Raw genomic sequence first — 20,544 nt, 5'->3', positions numbered from 1 at the left:
TGACCCATTTTTAGGGATTTGCTTAAAAATTTTGGGAACTACAAGTGGAGGTTTTCCTGGGACATTTGCTTTGTTATCGACCGATGTTTATGTTTTTTCGCATTAAAAGTCGACCTATAAAGTTTGGGGATTTTTCGTGAAAAAAAGACCCATTCAGACTGACCATATCCGACATCTTTTCTATGGGAGTACCCCCTCTCCCCTCCCACCCCTTCTAGCTGTGCTATAAAGTTATGAGACTCGGAAAGTTAAGTTCAGAGGTCATGAGTTCGCGCGTTGTAAACTGGGTAAATACAAAATGGCTGCGCTCAGTAAGCAAGAATACCTCAAGCGATATTTGTCCAACGCCGAGGACGAGCCCCAGAAGAAAAAGAAAAGGAAGAAGCCGAAAACAGGATCAAAAGGTGCTAGGTAAATTAAGGTTGATTATTTTCGTAGAACTCACAGTGATTACGTATTCATTACAAAATAGCCGGGCGAGAACTGGGTCACGCGTCGTGTTTACGACGCTCCAGAGTGTTGTTGTGTACTGTGGAGGGACCGTGTGTGTAGTGATATCCCGCTGTATGCTCGGGATGACACGATGCACTGCAATGAATCGACCAAGGCATCTGATTTAGATTGACCGTGGTTAGCCAAATATGATGACCGAGCGACTAGAGTCGACTAAAAAGGATATTAGGGTCAAAACAACTGGCTAGAGGTTTTGCCTGGGTATCCTATTCGGGTCGTTTGACGTCTTACAGCAAACGACCCAAATGCCCAGGCAAAACCCCGAGCTACAGCACTGCATTTATCTACGGAGGTATCCTTAAACAGCCTCTTCCACGTTCAACTACTTTCACATTCTAATATTCACTCAGATTGTGAAAACTTCTCCACCTAAGATTTGTTGTTGAAGGTGTCTATTAATTTCCCAATATTAAATGAAATTTAAAAGGCCGTGGCTATTGACAGGCGCCTGTTATTACCAGGCTTAGAATGCTTTACAAAACCTTTTTTCACTGAAATATGGACAAAGTCACCGCATTTTTGCGTATTGCACAAGTTAACCTGCACGATGTTGCCTCAACACCACGCCTGTCAATAGTCACGGGTGGAGGGACTGTGCAATAGTCAAAATCTGGCTATTGACACGCGGGACTCGTTCATCAATTTTTACTGGTTTTTAAAGTAATAAACTGGCCCATGCTTCTCAGAATGTTTTCCTCTGCCATTTTGTTCGTAAGAATGAACAAAGTCGTCGTCTACCTTTTACCATCCACGGTTCTTTTAATTACAAAGGAAAAGCCGAAATATGAGGATAAGAGGTAAGAGTCAGGAATTTCTCCTGAATGGTATCATCTTTTTAAGAATAGTTCTGAGAATACTGTTATAAAGTAAACAAAACGTTTATTAGGTAAAAAAATCAATTTTGTAGGGGCAAGGCGACTTTGCTTCCCCAGCAAACCTAATTGTCAAGTATAGATCCATATTGAAGAACTTTTTTGCACATTGAGAAGGATAGACATGATATTAAAAGTGATAGCAATGTTTACTACGATGTTTGAAGCGAGAAAAAATTGTTACCAAAATGTTTTAATTTCCGTGTACAGTTTTGTCGTACCCAAGGTCATTGGCTTTGCTATACCATGGAGGCAGCACAGCAGTGCTGACCCGAACTGGGGGTCAAGGTTACAATGTCGGCTCCCCGTGTTGAGACTCCTTGTATCTTTCTGTCTGGCTCTTGCCTCGCGCCGTTCTAGGCCGTGAAGTTACGCTTCGGATGTATTTTGCTTGCTATTTTGGATTAGCCGACGAAGCTTTAGAATGTTGTCACCATCGTAATAGTCGTTTCTCAATGCAGGCATGCGGAGCTATGTTGAAAGCGATCAAGCTGTCAATGTCGCGGCCATCGGAAATCACGATGCCTATCATGGCAGTTCTCTGACGTGAACTACTCAGATTTTCCGACTTTTACAATGCAAAATAGACTTCATCAACACTAAAGAGTGGCATTGTAACAAATAAGTATCACCAATCGGCAAAAATACGCGTATGCAGGACCGTGGTTATGCTAGAGTGACACGGTGAATGCGTTCGACGTACCGCATGCGTGACGGCTTTCGCTAGCATTGCAAAATATTGATTTTCCGACGTATAGAACTTATTTTGTAATTACTACATGGCAGAACAATGTGTTCTTCATTTACATGGAAGAAGAGCAGTTTATTTCACTAAAATGTGGTGAATTATGGCGAAAAACGTCCCGCGTGTCAATAGCCAACTTTTGTCTATTGACAGGCGCCTGTCAATAGCTGGGTTCTGTCTATTGACAGGCGCCTGTCAATAGACACTGCAAATTTAAAATTAAAAATGGCCACCATCCCTGTGTTAAGTTTACGGGGAAAAATATAATTTTCAAGTTTGCAAAAATATGATGGTGAAGATTTTTCTCACTCCATGAGCTTTAAAATGAGCCCTCACATGCGGTCCATCAGAAACAAAATTTAACAAATTTCAGAGTCAGTATATCTTTCCCTAAGGCACATTTTACCAAACAAAATAAATTGTAGGCATTGAGTTTCAAGCAAACGTGCTGTATAATTTCCAGGGGAGAAAGCTGAACGCCGAGAAAAGTTTGGATTCAACTCTGTGTCTCCAGTACGGCAAATCAAACCCAGCTGAACTCATCATCTCTGTTGTCTTGCAGTGTGAGAATCCTGGACGATGACATTTCTTTGGAGTCGTTTGCACCCAAGGTAGAGGACATTGAGGAGGCTCCGTTTCAGGACGAGGCTCCTCAGGTTGTCGGCATGATTGATGAAAGACCGGAAGAAGTCATTCAGTTGGAGAAATACCAAGCAGGAAATAAATGGAAACAGATGGGAAGGAGAGAAGGCAAGTTGTTCGATTTCATTGCATGGGGAATCTTACCACATTTAAAAAGCAGGATAGGTGTTGTCTGACCTTTTGATCAGATCAGTCAATCACAAAAGAACAATCAATAATAGAAAACGGTTGATTTTCCATTCTAACAAATTGCCAATGACATCATTGTTTATGCATTAATATGCAAAAATAAACATTTATCCACAAAGTTATACTACATATTTCAAAATTATGCATGCAAGAATGATGAAAAAACAACTTCACTGACGACTGCCATTTTTACAATGTACACTAGAAAAGACACTAACAGCTCTGACTACAAGTTGAAACAACAGCCATGCATGTAGACTGAAAGATCCGTCACACGAGGGTGCTCTCTACACCCCTCCCCCCCCCTTACAGGGAGCATAGAGAGCGGTCTTGATTGACAGAACTTTCAGTCTACTGTGCATGCAACACTGACAAACTTTGTCTGCATTTCTAGCAGCAGTGTCCAATGTCACTTGCACGCAGCTGTTAAAATAGCTACAACCATGAAGAACTGTATTCATCCCTGATTTACTGTGAACAGGTCCATGCCTATCATTAGTAACAATGGTTTCAGTCAAACCATGGTGGTGAAGGGGTTAATCCACCTAGGCTATGAAAGTGCTTGTCTTGAGATGTGTTCTTGAAACCAGTGTTTCATATTCCATGTTGAATCCTGTTTGCAGAATCTCTGTTTGGATACACCGCTACATGTAGATTTATCAATACAAACAAAGAGTTCAGAGTATTATGTGACACATATGTTAGTTCATCTACCCCAAGAAGTGTCCTTTTAAAGCCGCACTTTTCAATCCCAGGTTCTCGCATTAGTGGAGTTCTCCTCCCAGTCAAACACTTGGCCAGTACGATGGTTGATTTCTATAACATTAATTACACAAACTGATCTCAACGTTTTGTCACCTTTTGCTAATCCTGCAAACAGAGTTTATACAAGCGTTTGATTGACGGTCGGTTCAAATCGCCAACGGTCATTGAGTCCCCACCACAAACGCTCGAATTTCCTAAAAAATTGTCTTCCAGTCGCGTTAGACTTTAAATATAACCACAGAGTTCGATCGGCAGCAACTTCGCACTGGCCGCTTGGCAAGCTGTCTGCGTTTGTGCGGCCGGGGAAAACTAAAAAGTGGCATTTTCTGGAGCATGTGCCCTCGTGTTGCCTGTTTGGTGTCCACTTACACAATGAACGCCGCCATAGCTTCGCTTCCTTTAAAAGGAGGCTCGGCCTTTAACCTTTTCTCCCCGTTTCTTTATATGGAGATCCAACTTTGTCTCAGAAAACAATATACTTTGGATTAAGGTAGCGGTAAAGGCTATTTTTGCACCAATTCTTTTCTCAGAGTTAATGTCATGTTTCAAGTGTTAGAATCAAGATATTTAGTTCAAATTTTCAGGATAACTCCCTTAGTTAATACTTTCTCCAAAAAATATAAAAATTGTATATTTGTAGCCATGATTTTGAAATATGACACCAATCAATATTAAAATTTAATTTTTCATATTTTTTTACATCTTTGAATTTAATAATAAATTAATATTACCAAATTAGTTATAAATATGTTGACACTATTAATTGTAAGATTTGTACGGCAGGATTAGTAAATAAAATTTGTTTTTATGATTTTACATGGGTTTACATATCAAAAAATTATTAAAAATTCTTTCAAATTTCAAAATGTGATTTTTCAAAAGTACTTCAAATACAGGAAAATTGTGCCGTACAAATCTTATCTGTAACCTTGTTAATAGGCTGTAAAATTCCATGTCCATATCTCATTTCAAAGGTTGGATTAAATTGGTATAAAATTATGTAGGAAAACTGTTATTCTCTCAAAAATGTTGAAAACAAGCCATATTTGCACCCCTCTTTTGAAGTCACAGAGCAGTCTTTTTGGTTAATCTCAGTTTTGACACCTCTTTGACACTCAAAGAATCTAAAAATGCATTTATAATAGCAGTCACGCATTCTGAATGCAAGCACTGCCTTGTCAAACTTTCCTGAAAAACAGTAAAAAATGACTTTCCCTTTTCAAACATTTTTTTAAAAGCTAGGGGACCTCTACCATAGTTAATACACTAAGGACTCCCCAACTTCCTCTTATTTGGTCAGTTTTTCAGAAGTTTCAACGGGCTATAACTCTGCAATGCCTTTGTGCCCAAATGTCTAGTTTTTTTATTCCACAGAGAATGTTGACTACTTTTATGTTTTAATAGTTTTATTGAAGTTTATAACTGTCGCTCTAGCCTTTACCGCTACCTTAACCATGATGGTGAAAGTACACTTATGTGAATAAGTCTGCACATACTTTTTGTCACTCCAAGCATTTGTCAATCAAATTTTGATATGTAATGAGAAACAGAAAATCTCAGCAAATGTGTAATTCTGATTTGGTCCACAGAGGCAATATCAGACTCGCCGTCACCTAGGCGACGTCACGATTCTGACAGCGACCAATCACCAGTCAGAAAAGGTCACCGACAACGCCACGATTCAGATGACGACATGTCGCCACCAAGGAGAACCAGACATGACTCAGATTCTGATCTCTCGCCTCCGAGAGGAAGATCTGATAAGAAAAAATCCAGACATGACTCATCTGATTCAGACTTATCACCTCCCAGGGCAAAAACTAGCCAATCAAAGTCCTCTGCCAGGAGGCAGAGGCATGATTCAGATTCAGATTCAGATCCTGACCTCTCACCACCAAGGACTCATTCTGGAAGCAGACAATATGACTCGGATCAGTCTCCACCGAGACGTTCACGACAAAAGTCAGATCACAAATCCAGGAACAGTGATTCAGATCAGTCACCTCCAAGGAAAGGGAAAAGGCGCCGGAAAGGAAGGCACGATTCGGACTCTGATCAAAGCCCCCCACGGAAACACTCACTGGGAGGGGATTCTAAGAAGCCAACGAAGACGCTGTCTGGTACCAAAGCTGGCCTTTCTGATGCAGCGACGTTGAGAAGAGAGAATGAAGAAAGAAGGATTCGAGAGAAGGAAATGTTTGCCAAGATGTCTCGGGATGTGTCTGGACAAGATGCAGGTACAGTTGTTTGCATCAGTGGTTTGTATGATGTTTTTCTTTCTCAGTTTGCCTGAGAGAAATCATGGTATGTTAAAACCTATATGGAAATACATGTATTTTCAGTGGGCATTTGTGTATGTGTTCTTGTTTGCACCCTGGTCAAGTTAAACCCAGAATTTGAATGTTCAATGGTACAAAAAAAATCTATGGGCACAATCATGCACAGAAATACATGCTTTTCCATGAGCGTTTGTACACATGGTTGGTTTGTACCGCCATTACATGATCTCTTGGGCATACTTGGTCAGTTGCACACCACATGTCCATTTTATTCCGGAGTACAAGCATTGAAATTTTTACACAGCAATAATGCCAATTGGATATTGGAGAAAAGAAATAATTTTGTGAACATTATGAATATTTGGACCCTGAAAGAGTGCACCCAAATGCCCACAATCACCATTGGATACAAAAGGGATGGGTCAAGCCAAAGGTGGGGAAAGGGTTAATGCCTGTTTATGAGTGCTATTGACGAATCACAAAACTGCAATTTTACAAGTGCACTCTGCTTTCTATAGAGTAATTGTGCAGGAACCACTTTCCAGCCACAAGAACTACCAGCATATGAGCTTAGGCTGGTGGATATCCTCATCCTTGTATGTTGGCTTGACTAGTGTAAACTGTCAATTGGACTACATCTGAAGATTTAAGTCATAGCATATAACCGTGACTTGATTCAGAATAAACAGTGGTTTGAAAAATGCAAGACCATTGTCTCTTCCTCACTAATAAAGACTACATCATAGTTGCTCCTTTAATATTAAAACTGGTTACTAATATAACTTGATAGAAGTGTAAGTCTGTATTTCAGAGCATCAGTCTCATCACCATCTCCCACTTAACAGAGACTGTGTATCGTGACAAGGGAGGACGCAAGAGAAACTTGAAACTGGAGAAGATAAAAGAGCGGGAGGAGGAAGCCAAGAAAGCTGAGGAGGTGGAGAAGTACATGGAATGGGGACGAGGGTAGGTACAGATGTTTTGTGGGACAAAGGCTGATGGATTTGTTGTGGGCCATAATGTGGGCATTATTTCTAGACTTGGAAATGTTGCACTGTAAATTCATGTCAGGTTTTATCCTAACTGTTTTATTTTTCACATTAATTGGGATTCATATCCAAGAGTCAGGTTCATCTTTGTCAATTTTACTTTTGTACTTGTATTGTAATTGTGTCCCAACTCTCTTGAGATTTTGAATTTTGAAAGGACAAGTTTGAGATTTTCCCCATTGCCACCAGAAGACTTGATTAGCAACTCTCGACAATTTCTTCAAATTTTCTGGCAAAGGTGTTATATTCATTTATCAATAATTAATAGATTTTTGTTCATCCTAAATGAATTGAAGTGTGATTTTGATTCCTTTTATTAAGTCCCCGCAAGCGGGGACTTTATGGGTTAGGTCATGTCCGTCCCGGCGTCCTTCCGTCCGTGCACCTGTCATCAACGATTTCTGTGGCATCTGTGAAGCGATCGTTTTGTAACTGGGCATAAATGTAGTACCATATGGTCTCTTGATGCACAGTCCTTATTACCTCAAAATAATTCAATTTAGTCACCAAAATTACTCTTGATGTCTTTTATTCAGACTTTTTTTCTCTGAATCCGAATTTGAAGCCAATGTTTGGATCATGTAAATACACTGATGACGTAAATCACCGGACTGTACGATTATTTATGGGGGAGACGCCAGCAAAGGTTGTAGTCGATTCCAAAAGGTATTTCGCAGGACTGGTGACGGTTTCGGTTGGTCAGTTTTAGGAGTTTTAGGCGTCAAGCGTTGTCTGTCGTGATGAACGAGAGCCACAGAAAGCTTTAGTAATTTGCAAAAAATGTCATCTCGTCAGTTTTAAACGTCATCGTTGACAAGCACTACGGTTGTTTATGCGGGCTCCCGTAAAATAATGGTATGGTCAGACGATTTGAATCGCTGGTGATCACATGCAGTGAACACGTGCTCTGAAATGTGGCTGTTTGACAAAGTTATCTATCTGTTTGGGATCAGACGGTCCGTCATGACGGGACGAAAAAATGAAGGCGGCGTTCGACGTCGACTGCATTGGCCACGAATGATGCCGTCCGCAAAGTAATGCAGTACCGAAAAACCGTCATTAATATTCAACTTTTTTCGCTACTCGGAAGTTGAAAGAACGGCTAGTACGGGATCGAAATAAAATACTCGAGAAAGAACGTCGACTTTCAAAGTCTGAAGGAGCCATGCTCTGCCCGATGGCTATCCCTTGGTGGAGCGTAACGGTGCGAAGGCCCGCGCTGTTTTTGGAGTTTGGTGATGAATGCCGCAAATAACAACGTTGCAGACGGCTTGCTGAAGCAAACAATATTCGTTCGTATAGCCATGACATGCATGTTGATGATGCCGATCATTGACCAATGTAATTTTGTCTTTCATAGTCAGGATGCAAACCTTTCGATAATACAACCAATGATACAGTCGACCATCGCAGAATTACGGACAGTGTTAGATGTAAAGGAATCATGAATGCAACCTTTCGATAATACAACCAATGATACAGTCGACCATCGCAGAATTACGGACAGTATTAGATGTAAAGGAATCATGAACGCGAGTTCAGAGAAGAAATCGAAGCCAACCACACGACCTGACATATGCTAATGAGAGCTGAGTCATCCGCTTTGCCTGTGCAAACTCGCGTCGACGCTTCATCGCGCCGAACATTTGATACAGCGAACGGAGGAGCGATTTCCTGCCAACTGTACTACATGTACTAATATCCTATTGTGTCTTGACAAAGTCATAAATGCAAGTAAATACCCAGAGATTGACAATGAACTCCGTGATTACGGTATCGAGGCACTTGAAACTTCATCGATCATCTTGGATCGGACTACGTAAACCGTGACTCGAGCACTCACGGCAACGCGTTTAGAAACGACTTCAGACAAGCGAAGTTTACGCTGAGAACTCGGAGTCATGTCGTTTGCTAATTCAAGAATATGCGGAAAGGTTTCCTGCAGTTCGACAATTGACATGTATTGCAGTAGTAATTCCTGTATCCTTGGTTGCATGCGAAAAGGGCTTCAGCTGCTAAAACAGGAGCCCGTAGTAGATTTTCCGACGGCAAATCGCAATGTAGATAATTTGATGTTGCTCTCAATGGAAGGGCCGTGTGTTGCCGATTTCCCGTACGGCAGAGCAAGGGAGATATTTGCCTCGAGGGCTCGCAGAAACCCTAGGAATTCTTAGATGTTGAATGTTATTGAGATTTGTCAAAGTAAACAATGGCCCGTTTATGATAGTGTTGGTATTGATAAAGCTTGATTGATCACAAAGCCATTCGATAGACATTTTCTCGGCAAAGTCGACGAAAGACTAGTTTCGATATTACAATGTAAACAGCGGGGACTGTGTCATCTTTTGATGACTTGTCATGATCTGGATGTGAATACAGTGCAATCATCATTTCTATGGGGAATACCAAACAGATTGGCAATATGAAATTTTGGTCATACTCCAATCAACTTCCTTTGAGATTATCTCACACCTTTACTTCACCAGAATGCTCCCTGTTACATCAAAGCAATGTATCATTATCAGGAGAGCCAGGATATAGCTTTGCGCTCTTCAAAATTACAAATAATGATTGACAATTTGGTGGACAGATTTTAAGTCTTCCCTTTGAGTACATGCATGAATTCAACAAGAATTCATTGCTTTTTATGAAGGTTTGGGTAAATAAATGAATTTTTTTGGAGCCCTCTTTCCATTTCTGTTGTCCCCTAATGGGATTGTATTGATAAATCAATGAGAACAACTACCCTGAACAAAAACAACACCATCTTGTTTTACGGTAGTTCGTGCCTTGAAAAGGAAATGTGTAGGTTTTGCTCAAGCTTTCCTTAAGTAATCCAGTCAATCTACGAGATTTTGGCACCTAACCCACCACAAATTGCAACAGAATTTTTTTCTTCAGAATGCATTTCAGAGAGGTACCCAGAACAACATATTAAAAGTTTACTCGAATCCACCTTGGGGAAATATGTCTAATTTGCATAAATCAAATATGGCGGCCAACCATCCAACAAAATAACATAATTGGCTATATATCACATATTAAACAAGCTATTTCAGATATTTCAAAGTCTGACACTAGTAATTTGGCTCAGGGAATCATTTTGGAGGTATAATGTTTCATATAGGCACCTCGTTAATTTGCATAATTCCAATATGGCGGCCAACATTCCTACAAAAGACATTTTCGGTCATATACCACGTACTAAACAAGCTATTTCAGTGATTTTAAAGTTAAAAGTATATTTCTTAGGCATGGACAAACGATTTTCGAGATGCTATGATTTGCATAGGTAATTTTTTAATTTGCATAATTCCAATATGGTGGCCAACATACCTACAAAAGACATTTTCTGTCATATACCACGTATTAACCCTTTTGGCGCCAAAGTCTATTTTTGTCAACTTTATAAAATGTACCACAGTCAATTTTTCTGCTTTTTGCCAAAATTTTGATAAAAATATGTAGCTGCTGAAAAATGATATCCATTTGGTCAAAAATTATGAAAAAAACGTACAGAAATGTTCACAGAAATTGGTAAAATATCGCATTAAAATTTTGGTGTAAAAAATTACAGCAGTCAAAGGGTTAAACAAGCTATTTCTGTGATTTCAAAGTTAAAAGTGTATTTCTTTGGCATGGTCAAATGATGTTTGAGGTGCAATGATTTGCGTTGGCACTTCGTTAATTTGCATAAATCCAATACAAAAGAAATTTTCTGTAATAAAATGTATTGAACAATCTATTTCAGCCATTTTGAAGTTTAATTATATTTCTTGAGCATGAAGAAACACCTTCTTTGGTTTTAAAAGACACTTTGATGATTTCAGAAATTAAATATGGCTGCCAAATTAATGCCCAAATAGCTTCTAATATAAATAAGGTTATGGTAGAGTTTTTAGGAATAGGAATATCAAGAAAAAACTGTCAAGAGGGCACTGCACCCAACGCACTGTATTTTGCAAATATTCTTCCAATTTTTATTAATTTGTTAACCCAAGATTAAAATTGGTTAGGTTCACCTTTTAGCTTGGCAAGCAGTCGTAAGTTGCATGATATAGAAGGGTTAATGTATGCAAATGTATGCAAATCACCTGAATTCCTGCTTCCCTTTTATCCGAATTTCAAGATTTCCAAAGAATATAACTCTGTTTTAGCTGGGTCATATTTTCTGAAATTTTCACAATATGTTTTTAAATGCTATATAACAAAGCAACTATTTTGTTTTGCAATAAAATTCTTACATTTTGAATTAGAGGCATTTTTATTTTGCTAACCATGATTTTAAGCACTTTTTTTGAGTGTCAGTCGTTCAGCCCATGCCGTTTTAGAATGAGGATATACTTTTGTTTGAAGTGAAATATTATATTTCACAAAATAGTTTGTAAGGGTTTCCTTGTCATCTTAGATGAGATATATTCCTTCGAAAAAAACTGTGTTGGCAACGTGCAGCTCCACATTAAGTCCTTGAACATTTATTTTTAAAAATATAGAAAATATACAATATTTACATACAATAACGATCCATTTACGAATAAAAGTTATTTTAATAGATGTCTATGATACCTGAATTCGTTAAAATACCCCATAAATATATTGTATTTTGAAAAGAATGTTAAAGCAAATTTGGTAGACTTACATATATGACTTCCGAACGGATTAAAATACGTATATGTTGATGTGCGTTTACTATTGAGTTGTAAGAAAGTCATGCAATTTTAATTTAATTTGTGATTTTTCTAAATATGACAAGCGTTAATGATTGTTAGTCATCTAATAATAATCTCTTTCTGAATATAACATTGGATTCATCTGCGTACGGCATTATTTGTGATTTTTATAGGTGCTTTTACTCTACAGTGTTAAAACATGTAATCTTTAATGTTTACTGTTTTAAAAAGTCGTGGACAAAATCTTTAGTTTTTAATTTAGACTGAACCTCTTCCTTATGGACGAGTGCATCTTTGGTACATCCCCCTAGATGATAGGTAAGAAGTCATCACATATAACAGCAAAAATACAATAAACACAACAAAGATAATAACAATGCAAAAAATAAAATAATGTGACCAAAAATAACACATGCCACAATACAGACAAATTAAAACTTAGCGCTGATGCAAACAATTTCAGACTCTTAAAAACTTGATCAACACACAAACTCACAAAAATTGAAAATTGCATGGTTAGCAAAGACTTAAAATTAATTCCAACAACTCATTAGCCCAACAGAATCCAACTGTTACACCATACAAACATGTACATCTGGAAAAATGACACTTGAAAAAATGGCTCAAGATGTACTTCTTTGTATTGTGTAATAGTTGGATTCTGTGTTTGGATTAATTGTAAATCTTTGCTAAAGCATGCAGTTTTCAGATTTTTTGAGTTTGTGTGTCCAGAAAGTTTTTATGAATCTGCAATTGTTTGCAATAGTGCTAAGTTTCAATTTGTGTGTATTACGACACTTTTTATTTCGGCCATATCATTTTTTCTGTTTTTTTTAGCTTTGTTGTGTTTATTGTATTTTGCTGGTATGTGTGATGACTTCTTGCCTATCATCTAAGGGATCTTATAAAGATGCACCCATCCATAAGAAGGGGGTTCAGTCTAAATTAAAAACTAAAGATTTTGAACACCCCTTTTTTTAACAGTAAACATTACAGATTACATGCTTTGACACTGTAGAGTGTTAAACACCCTTACAAATTACGAAAATGCCACACACAGATGAATTCAATGTTATATTTAAAAAGAGAATATATCATTCAGAAGACTAACATTCATTAACATTAACAGTCGTCATATACAGAAAAATAAAAAAAAATTAAAAATGAATGTCCAAGGACTAAACAGTTTCTTCTTGATAGTTTCCTAGTGTTAAAAACGATACCAAAACCGTTATTTATATTAGAAGCTATTAAGCCATGGGGCATTAATATGGCAGCCATATTTAATTTATGCAAATTATCAAAGGGCCTTTGTAAAGACTGAGCCACTAAAAGTGTTTCTTCATACCCATGAAAAATATTACAAACTTTAAAATCAAAGAAATAGCTTGTTTAATGCGTGATGTACGACCGACAATGTCCTTTGTAGGAATGTTGGCCGCCATATATGATCCATACAAATTAGTAAAGTGCCTGCGCAAATCATTGGATCTTCAACATCGTTATTTAATGCCAAAGAAATATACTTTTAACTTTACAATCACTGAAATAGTTCGTTTAATACGCGGTATTTGATCGAAAATGCCTTTTGTAGAAATGTTGATCGCCATATTGGAATTATGCAAATTAATAAAGTACCTATAAGGAACATTATACCTCCAAAATAATTCCCTGGGCCAAATTACTAGTGTCAGGCTTTGAAATCACTGAAATAGCTTGTTTAATATGTGATATATAGCAAATTACGTTATTTTGTTGGATGGTTGGCCGCCATATTTGATTTATGCAAATAAGACATATTTCCTCAAGGTGGATTCGAGTAAACTTTTAATATGTTGTTCTGGGTACCTCTCTGAAATGCATTCTGAAGAAAAAAATTCTGTTGCAATTTGTGGTGGGTCTAACCCTATTTTGACTGGACTATAAGTAAACTTTCATCCATTCTGTTACCATATTGAGAATAAAACTCAGGGGTTATCATGTAAATTTTGGTACTAGAAACACAAATTTCCCAGCATTTACCAATATTTTGAATTAAAAAATGACCGTTATTCCTTTATCAATTCTATGGGGGAAAAATTGAATTTTCGATTTTCGCAAAACTAAGATGGTAAAAAGTTTACTCACTCCAAGAGCTTCAAAATGAGCTCCCACAAGGGATAGCCTAAAAAAGTTTTGGGAAAAATTGACTCTGAATATCTATCCCCAAGGCACATTGTACCATGATTTACATTATCATTATGTGTTGTCCATTTGTATCCTAGTGTGGCACAGACCAAGACAGCCAGGGACACGGCAGAGGATCACGTCTATGAGATGTCCAAACCATTGGCTAGGTACAGAGACGACAAAGATCTGGACGAAATGCTGAAAGAGAAAGACCGAGAGGGAGATCCGATGCTGGCTTTCTTGAAGAAGAAACAAGCCAAGAAAGCCGAGAAGGCGGGCATTCCTGGTAAGATGTGAAACTGAACTTTATCATGGACTAATTCAACAACTCCTGAGTCTGTATGTTATGTATACAGGCTTGTTTGCAAATACAGCATGCCACCAATGCACGTTTTTGCTGTAGCATAACTATTTTTGCAATAAATGTGTTATCGACCCGAAGATCAGTTGGTTGAGGTAAAACTGACCCTTTCTTCTAAGGAAAGGTACAGCCCTGCCTCAGGAAATGGATCTTCCAGTTTAATTACAACAGTTAGGGGCCGTCGATAATAAAAGCTGACGCACGACAAACGTAATTCTTTCGTTTAGGGGGGGAGGGGGTAAAAGCTCATTTCGTTTTGTGTGCGTCAAAATCGCATAAGGATTTTCGTCTAATGTTTTTTGAAGTGCGACTTTGCGGCGAGAACACAATACTACCTTCGCGTTCATCGAGAACAGAATGACCTCCAAAATACGAAAGACAACGAAAAGACATAAATGTGAAATAAAAACTTGTATGCTTTTTCAAAGTGAAACAAGTAGGTGAAACGTTTCCCTACTTACGAAATACATTGAAATGTTCTGTCTCAAAAAGTGAAACGCATAAAGTGAAGGTTTATTGATTAATGTGCACTTCTGGTATTTTTTCATGGGCGTGCAGTTCAGAGAGGTGCGTGTAGGTTTGTCAGAATCAGCATCATAATACGAAATTGATTTCACATAAGAACTTTCGTTTTGAGGGGGGAGGGAGGGGGTTTTAAGTAAAAAGAAGGAATTACGTTTCTTGTGTGTCAGCTTTTATTATCGACGGCCCCTTAGTGAAATATAGATAATACCAAATCACACACTTCTATACTTTGTGTACCATGACAGATGAATCAGTATGATGCAGCAAATTTAGCGATTTGTGCATCAAGATTCATGGATGACTCCCTAACTTTGGTCGACTGTTGGGATAACACTGTTGTATGTAGACTCGACACATATTCTAGTTTGCATTGAACTTCACAAGTTGCATGTGCTGTCCTTTTAGCAGAGTACAGAGATTGTATCGTCTGATGATAGCATTCTGATGCAGCACTTCTGTGTGCCGTAAATCAGGAATAATTGACTGCAAAGTGAAAATTGTCTGTCAGTAAGAATACTTTGGGAAAATGTCTTTTGACCTTATGCCAAGTTCATCTGTCACCTTAAGAGCAGGAAGTCATAACATGTTGCATTTTAACAAAGACATGAACATTTGAAGGTCCCTGCAAACAGTGATACCATAAACAATTTTACTGCCTCGCATGCTGTAAGATACCCTGACAACTTGTCAAGTAGGTGAAAATACATGTAAGTTTTTGCTCAATACCACTTTTTAATGGCTTGGCAGATGGGAAGTGACAGGCCTGGCAGGGATAGGGATAAAAAAATAAAATACAGTTCAACTTTTAACTTTCAATGTGAAAAATCTGTTGGTGTCCTGATTAGAATGATGTCACTGTACTCTGGTGTGTAGAATTTACTTTCTGGTGGAACCAAGCACTCTCATTACAGAAGTGCCATTATGGAAGCCAGATGAACATCAGTATCTATCAACTGTACATGCTTTCTTTACCTTTTCTGTTTTCATCAGAGAAACCAAGATACAAAGGACCAGAACCACCGCCAAACAGATTCAACATCTGGCCTGGATATCGATGGGACGGTGTTGACAGATCAAACGGGTATGAGAAGAAATGGTTCCAGAAAAAGAACGATAAGAAAGCCATGACTGAAATAGCGTACAAATGGAGTATAGAGGACATGTAAATACAGACATGTGTCAACTACCAACGGACTCATTTCACCACAAGAGGGCAGTGTTAATGTGCTTTGTGCCCGTACAGCCACAAGTTCTTTGAGATGGATTGTTTGCAATCCTGTCAGAGCTGTGTGAATACATTGATGTCAGACATTATCCCTATCATCACTATGGTTTGGTCCAAACCCTTTGTTAGCAATGGTGATTGTGGATCTACTTACACAGAATTGGGGGTGAACAGGTTAAAAAATTTTGGATGTCTTTGCTGCAGTACAAGGTGTGATTACATCATCATGTCACGGGCAAAGCTTCCAGAATGTGACAGGTTTCTTTTTACCATGAACCAGAATTTGTCCAAATGGTATTTTAACATGAGAATTGATGCCCTCAAGAATTGGAATTACAGTATATACAGAGAATCTTCCAGTTTTGAGTTGCTGGCTGTTATTGTCAGTGTTTTCTGATAGACCAGTAGAATGGTATAGTGACCCTTTGTGCATCAAGAGGAGACAAATTGCAATAATGTGGTAGTTCTCAGATATTCACCATGTTTGCCAATTTGAACAAAAGCTGAATAGTACAGTAGGTAAAATTCAATTGATGGGAAGATTAAAATGTAGCCTGAAGTCTGACAGAGGCGAGAATCAGCATCTCAATCCTTCCCACCAGAGCAGGAAATAACTGCCTTCATGACTGTCCAGGGCAGGTGATATTTTACAGTCGTCTGCCTGACGAACAGGTAAAAATAATCAACAATGTTTTGTGTGCTGATATCAGAGTCCAGGTATTCTGGGTATACAGTATGCAAGATGATTATCAGGACAGGTATTTTGCTGAGGCAGCCAACTCACAGTGATTCCAGGTGTCTTGTTGTTATTTTCCGTGCATTCCCTACACCGCTTCCACCCTCATTTCTGTTCAAACTGAATCATCAGAAACAGTTAATTGACTAGCATTTCGCACCATATATCAATACCGTGTCTCTGTATCTGCTGAGTTGGTCCGTACCTGTACATGTGTACATGATGAAAGGATTTTAATTTGAAATTCAAAGCCCTGTTATGCCTACAATGTCTTTCATGCATTTTGCTTACCAATAAAACACCAATCTGATCCGGTCTTCGGATAAATGTTTTTAGTCCCCACGGACACCGTCCGGGGGGACTTATAGGTTTGGTCATGTCCGTCCGTGTGTGCGTGCGTGCGTCCGTCCGTTCACGCAGATATCTCAGACATGCCCAGGTCAATTTCTTTCAAACTTTGCACAAGGATAGTACCCTACCCCATACAGATGCACGTCGATTTGTTTCAGAATGCGATCAAATTTGGCTGTGTTAGAGGACTTTTTAGTTTTCACCTCCATAGACTCCCATGTATAAGGCAGTCCCCATAGACTCCCATGTATAAGGCAGTCCATAGACTCCCATGTATAAGGCAGTCCATAGACTCCCATGTATAAGGCCAAGAAAAATAAAAATTTAGTTTCTCATCGTATTCATATTGCAAAAAGGATACAGTGACACAGTTTTTAGTCCCCATGGATGAAGTCCAGGGGCTTATAGATTGGGTCATGTCCGTCCGTGAGTCCATCCGTTCACGCAGATATCTCAGATATTTTGACAAAATGTCACGTGACCTTGGTGACCTTTGACCTCAAATATATATATTTGTCCACAACTCAGTAACCACAAGTGCTACACCCTTCATATATGGTATGATGGGACAGCTTATGACGCTACATATTGTACCTCATTAATTATGCACATATCTAATTTTGAGCAAGCCAATCAAGCTAGATGTCTGATTTTTGGTATATAGGGATAACTTAGCAATACAATTTTTTTTGACAAAATGTCACGTGACCTCAATGACCTTTGACCTCAAATATACATATTTGTCCATAACTCAGTAACCACAAGTGCTACACCCTTCATGTATGGTATGATGGGACAGCTTATGACGCCACATATTGTACCTCATTAATTATGTGCATATCTAATTTTGAGCGAGCCAAAAATAGAGCTAGAAGTCTGATTTTTGGTATATAGGGATAACTTAGCACTACAATTTTTTTGACAAAATGTCATGTGACCTTGATGACCTTTGACTTCAAATATACATATTTGTCCATAACTCAGTAACCACAAGTGCTACACCCTTCATGTATGGTATGATGGGACAGCTTATGACGCCACATATTGCACCTCATTAATTATGTGCATATCTAATTTTGAGCGAGCCAATAGAGCTAGAAGTCTGATTTTTGGTATATAGGGATAACTTAGCACTACAATTTTTTTGACAAAATGTCATGTGACCTTGGTGACCTTTGACTTCAAATATACATATTTGTCCATAACTCAGTAACCACAAGTGCTACACCTTTCATGTATGGTATGATGGGACACTTAATGACGCCACATATTGTACCTCATTAATTATGTGCATATCTAATTTTGAGCGAACCAATAGAGCTAGAGGTCTGATTTTTGGTATATAGGGATAACTTAGCAATACAATTATTTTGACAAAATGTCACATGATCTCAATGACCTTTGACCTCAAATATACATATTTGTCCATAACTCAGGAACCACAAGTGCTACACCCTTCATATTTGGTATGATGGGACACCTTATGACGCCACATATTGTACCTCATTAATTATGTGCACATCTAATTTTTAGCAAGCCAATAGAGCCAGAGGTCTGATTTTTGGTATATAGGGATAACTTAGCAATACACTTTTTTGATAAAATGTCACATGACCTCAATGACCTTTGACCTCAAATATACATATTTGTCCATAAATCAGTAACCACAAGTGCTAGACCTTTCATATATGGTATGATTGGACACCTTATGACGCCACATTCTGTACCTCATCAATTATGCACATATCTAATTTTGAGCGAGCCAATAGAGCTAGAGGTCTGATTTTTGGTATATAGGGATAACTTAGCAACACAATTTTTTTTTCAAAATGTCACGTGACCTTGATGACCTTGATGACATTAGACCTTGATTATACATATATATGCATAACTCAGTAACCACAAGTTCTATACGCTTCAATTTTGATAGGATATTAGACCTTAAGATTTCACATCTTGTACCCCATTTATTATGCACATACGTATTTCTTGCCAACACAGCTAGAGGTCTGATCTTTTTTCCCGATTTACAACCATAACTTAGACATGCTTCTTGTTATAAATTGGGAAAAATGACATAAACCTATGTGCCCATAGATGTGAACTTATACACTCCAGAGATACTTTTTAATGACCACATTTCCCTGCCCCATCAAGACTAATACTCCTTTTACAAGTGGGGACTATGTCATTGACAATGACTTGTTGATTCCTGTTACGAAACCAAATTGTCTTTGAAAATGTCACTCTTGTAATCCTTAGGGATGTATTCAGATATTGTCTCTTGTTCAAGTATTTGTGTACTCCCTGGCAACAACCATGTATGACTTGCAAATCACAAATCAATTAGTTGTAAAAATCTAAGTTGTACATTTATCGCCAATGTTTAAAAAACGCTCTATGGTTACAATTTCGTAAGCATTTTTACATAAGTTGCATTTGATTTTAAACCATATTATTGATAAAATGCCAAAAAGTAGAGCTGATGGGACTTTAACAGTTCTGAAATTCCATGTGTCTTTAAAGAGAAAACTCAAGTTAATCTAATGCTCTAACAGGAAATACTGCCGGAAAATGTAGTATTTTTGATTTCAAATAGCTGATATTAGCATTTTTTATTACAAAAAACACATTATTTTGCTTATAAGTATTGTAACCCTGTTTTATCCATTGAAGTAGTCATTCTTATCATCATTAAAATGTACAACATATGGAGTCATACCTTCCAAGGGGATATCACCACATCATGTGACTGAATTTTGTTACATCAATTTTATTTATAGTTGCACAGTTAAATTGCTGTACATAACGAAGGCAATGTTGAGTCTGGATAAGCCGTCTGTCATTTTCATATAATATGTGTAAAAATAAAAAAGTCCCAATTTTTATGCTTTTGCATGAATAAAGAAGTCTGATATTTTTTTTAATTTTGGTATGACTAATGTGTTTATTATTTGATTTCTGACCGACTGTAATAATTTGATCCATGCCGGTTTAACATGGAATAAATTTTCCATATTTGGTCAGGCTCTTCAAAATCATCAAACACTCGTGTCTTATATCTCTCTGACTTCCAAATTTATGTTTTTGTTTTGTCGAATATTTTATCAGACATGACTAACATTAATATCATTTGAAATCAAGAAGGGGTGACATTGCAAAATTTGGTACTATATAAAATAACCCTGTATATACGGATGAGCTTACCAGAATGCTTGTCAATCTGAGTGTCATAATAGATTGTGTGTCAATGTAGACACATTCTCTCTCTCTCTCTCTCTCTCTCTCTCTCTCTCTCTCTCTCATGGCCTACAGTATACACTGCAAAAAAGGATCAGTGTCAGGGTATGTAAAACCTGTTTTTCCCCCCCAACGATCTACATCCGGGATCATCCACACACAATTCATACACCTCGACTTTCTCTTTCACATCAGACGCCGGTGTCACTCTCT

The 20,544-nt window shown here is 38.0% G+C and overlaps 1 protein-coding gene across 1 annotated transcript; it reads left to right on the top strand.

Moving 5' to 3' along the window:
- The first annotated feature begins 253 nt into the window (after positions 1-253).
- Positions 254-20,018, top strand: LOC139125898 (BUD13 homolog). Its single transcript, XM_070691980.1, has 6 exons — positions 254-411; positions 2,693-2,880; positions 5,316-5,963; positions 6,851-6,971; positions 13,989-14,179; positions 15,770-20,018. The coding sequence occupies exons 1-6, from the start codon at positions 299-301 to the stop codon at positions 15,943-15,945; spliced, it is 1,437 nt and encodes a 478-aa protein (XP_070548081.1). The 5' UTR covers positions 254-298; the 3' UTR covers positions 15,946-20,018.
- Positions 20,019-20,544: the final 526 nt, after the last annotated feature.

The sequence above is a fragment of the Ptychodera flava genome (genome assembly GCF_041260155.1).
Source record: "Ptychodera flava strain L36383 chromosome 3 unlocalized genomic scaffold, AS_Pfla_20210202 Scaffold_26__1_contigs__length_13983176_pilon, whole genome shotgun sequence".
NCBI lineage: Eukaryota > Metazoa > Hemichordata > Enteropneusta > Ptychoderidae > Ptychodera > Ptychodera flava.
The sequence above is the reverse complement of the archived record's forward strand: the minus strand, read 5'-3'. Positions and strand labels throughout refer to the sequence as shown.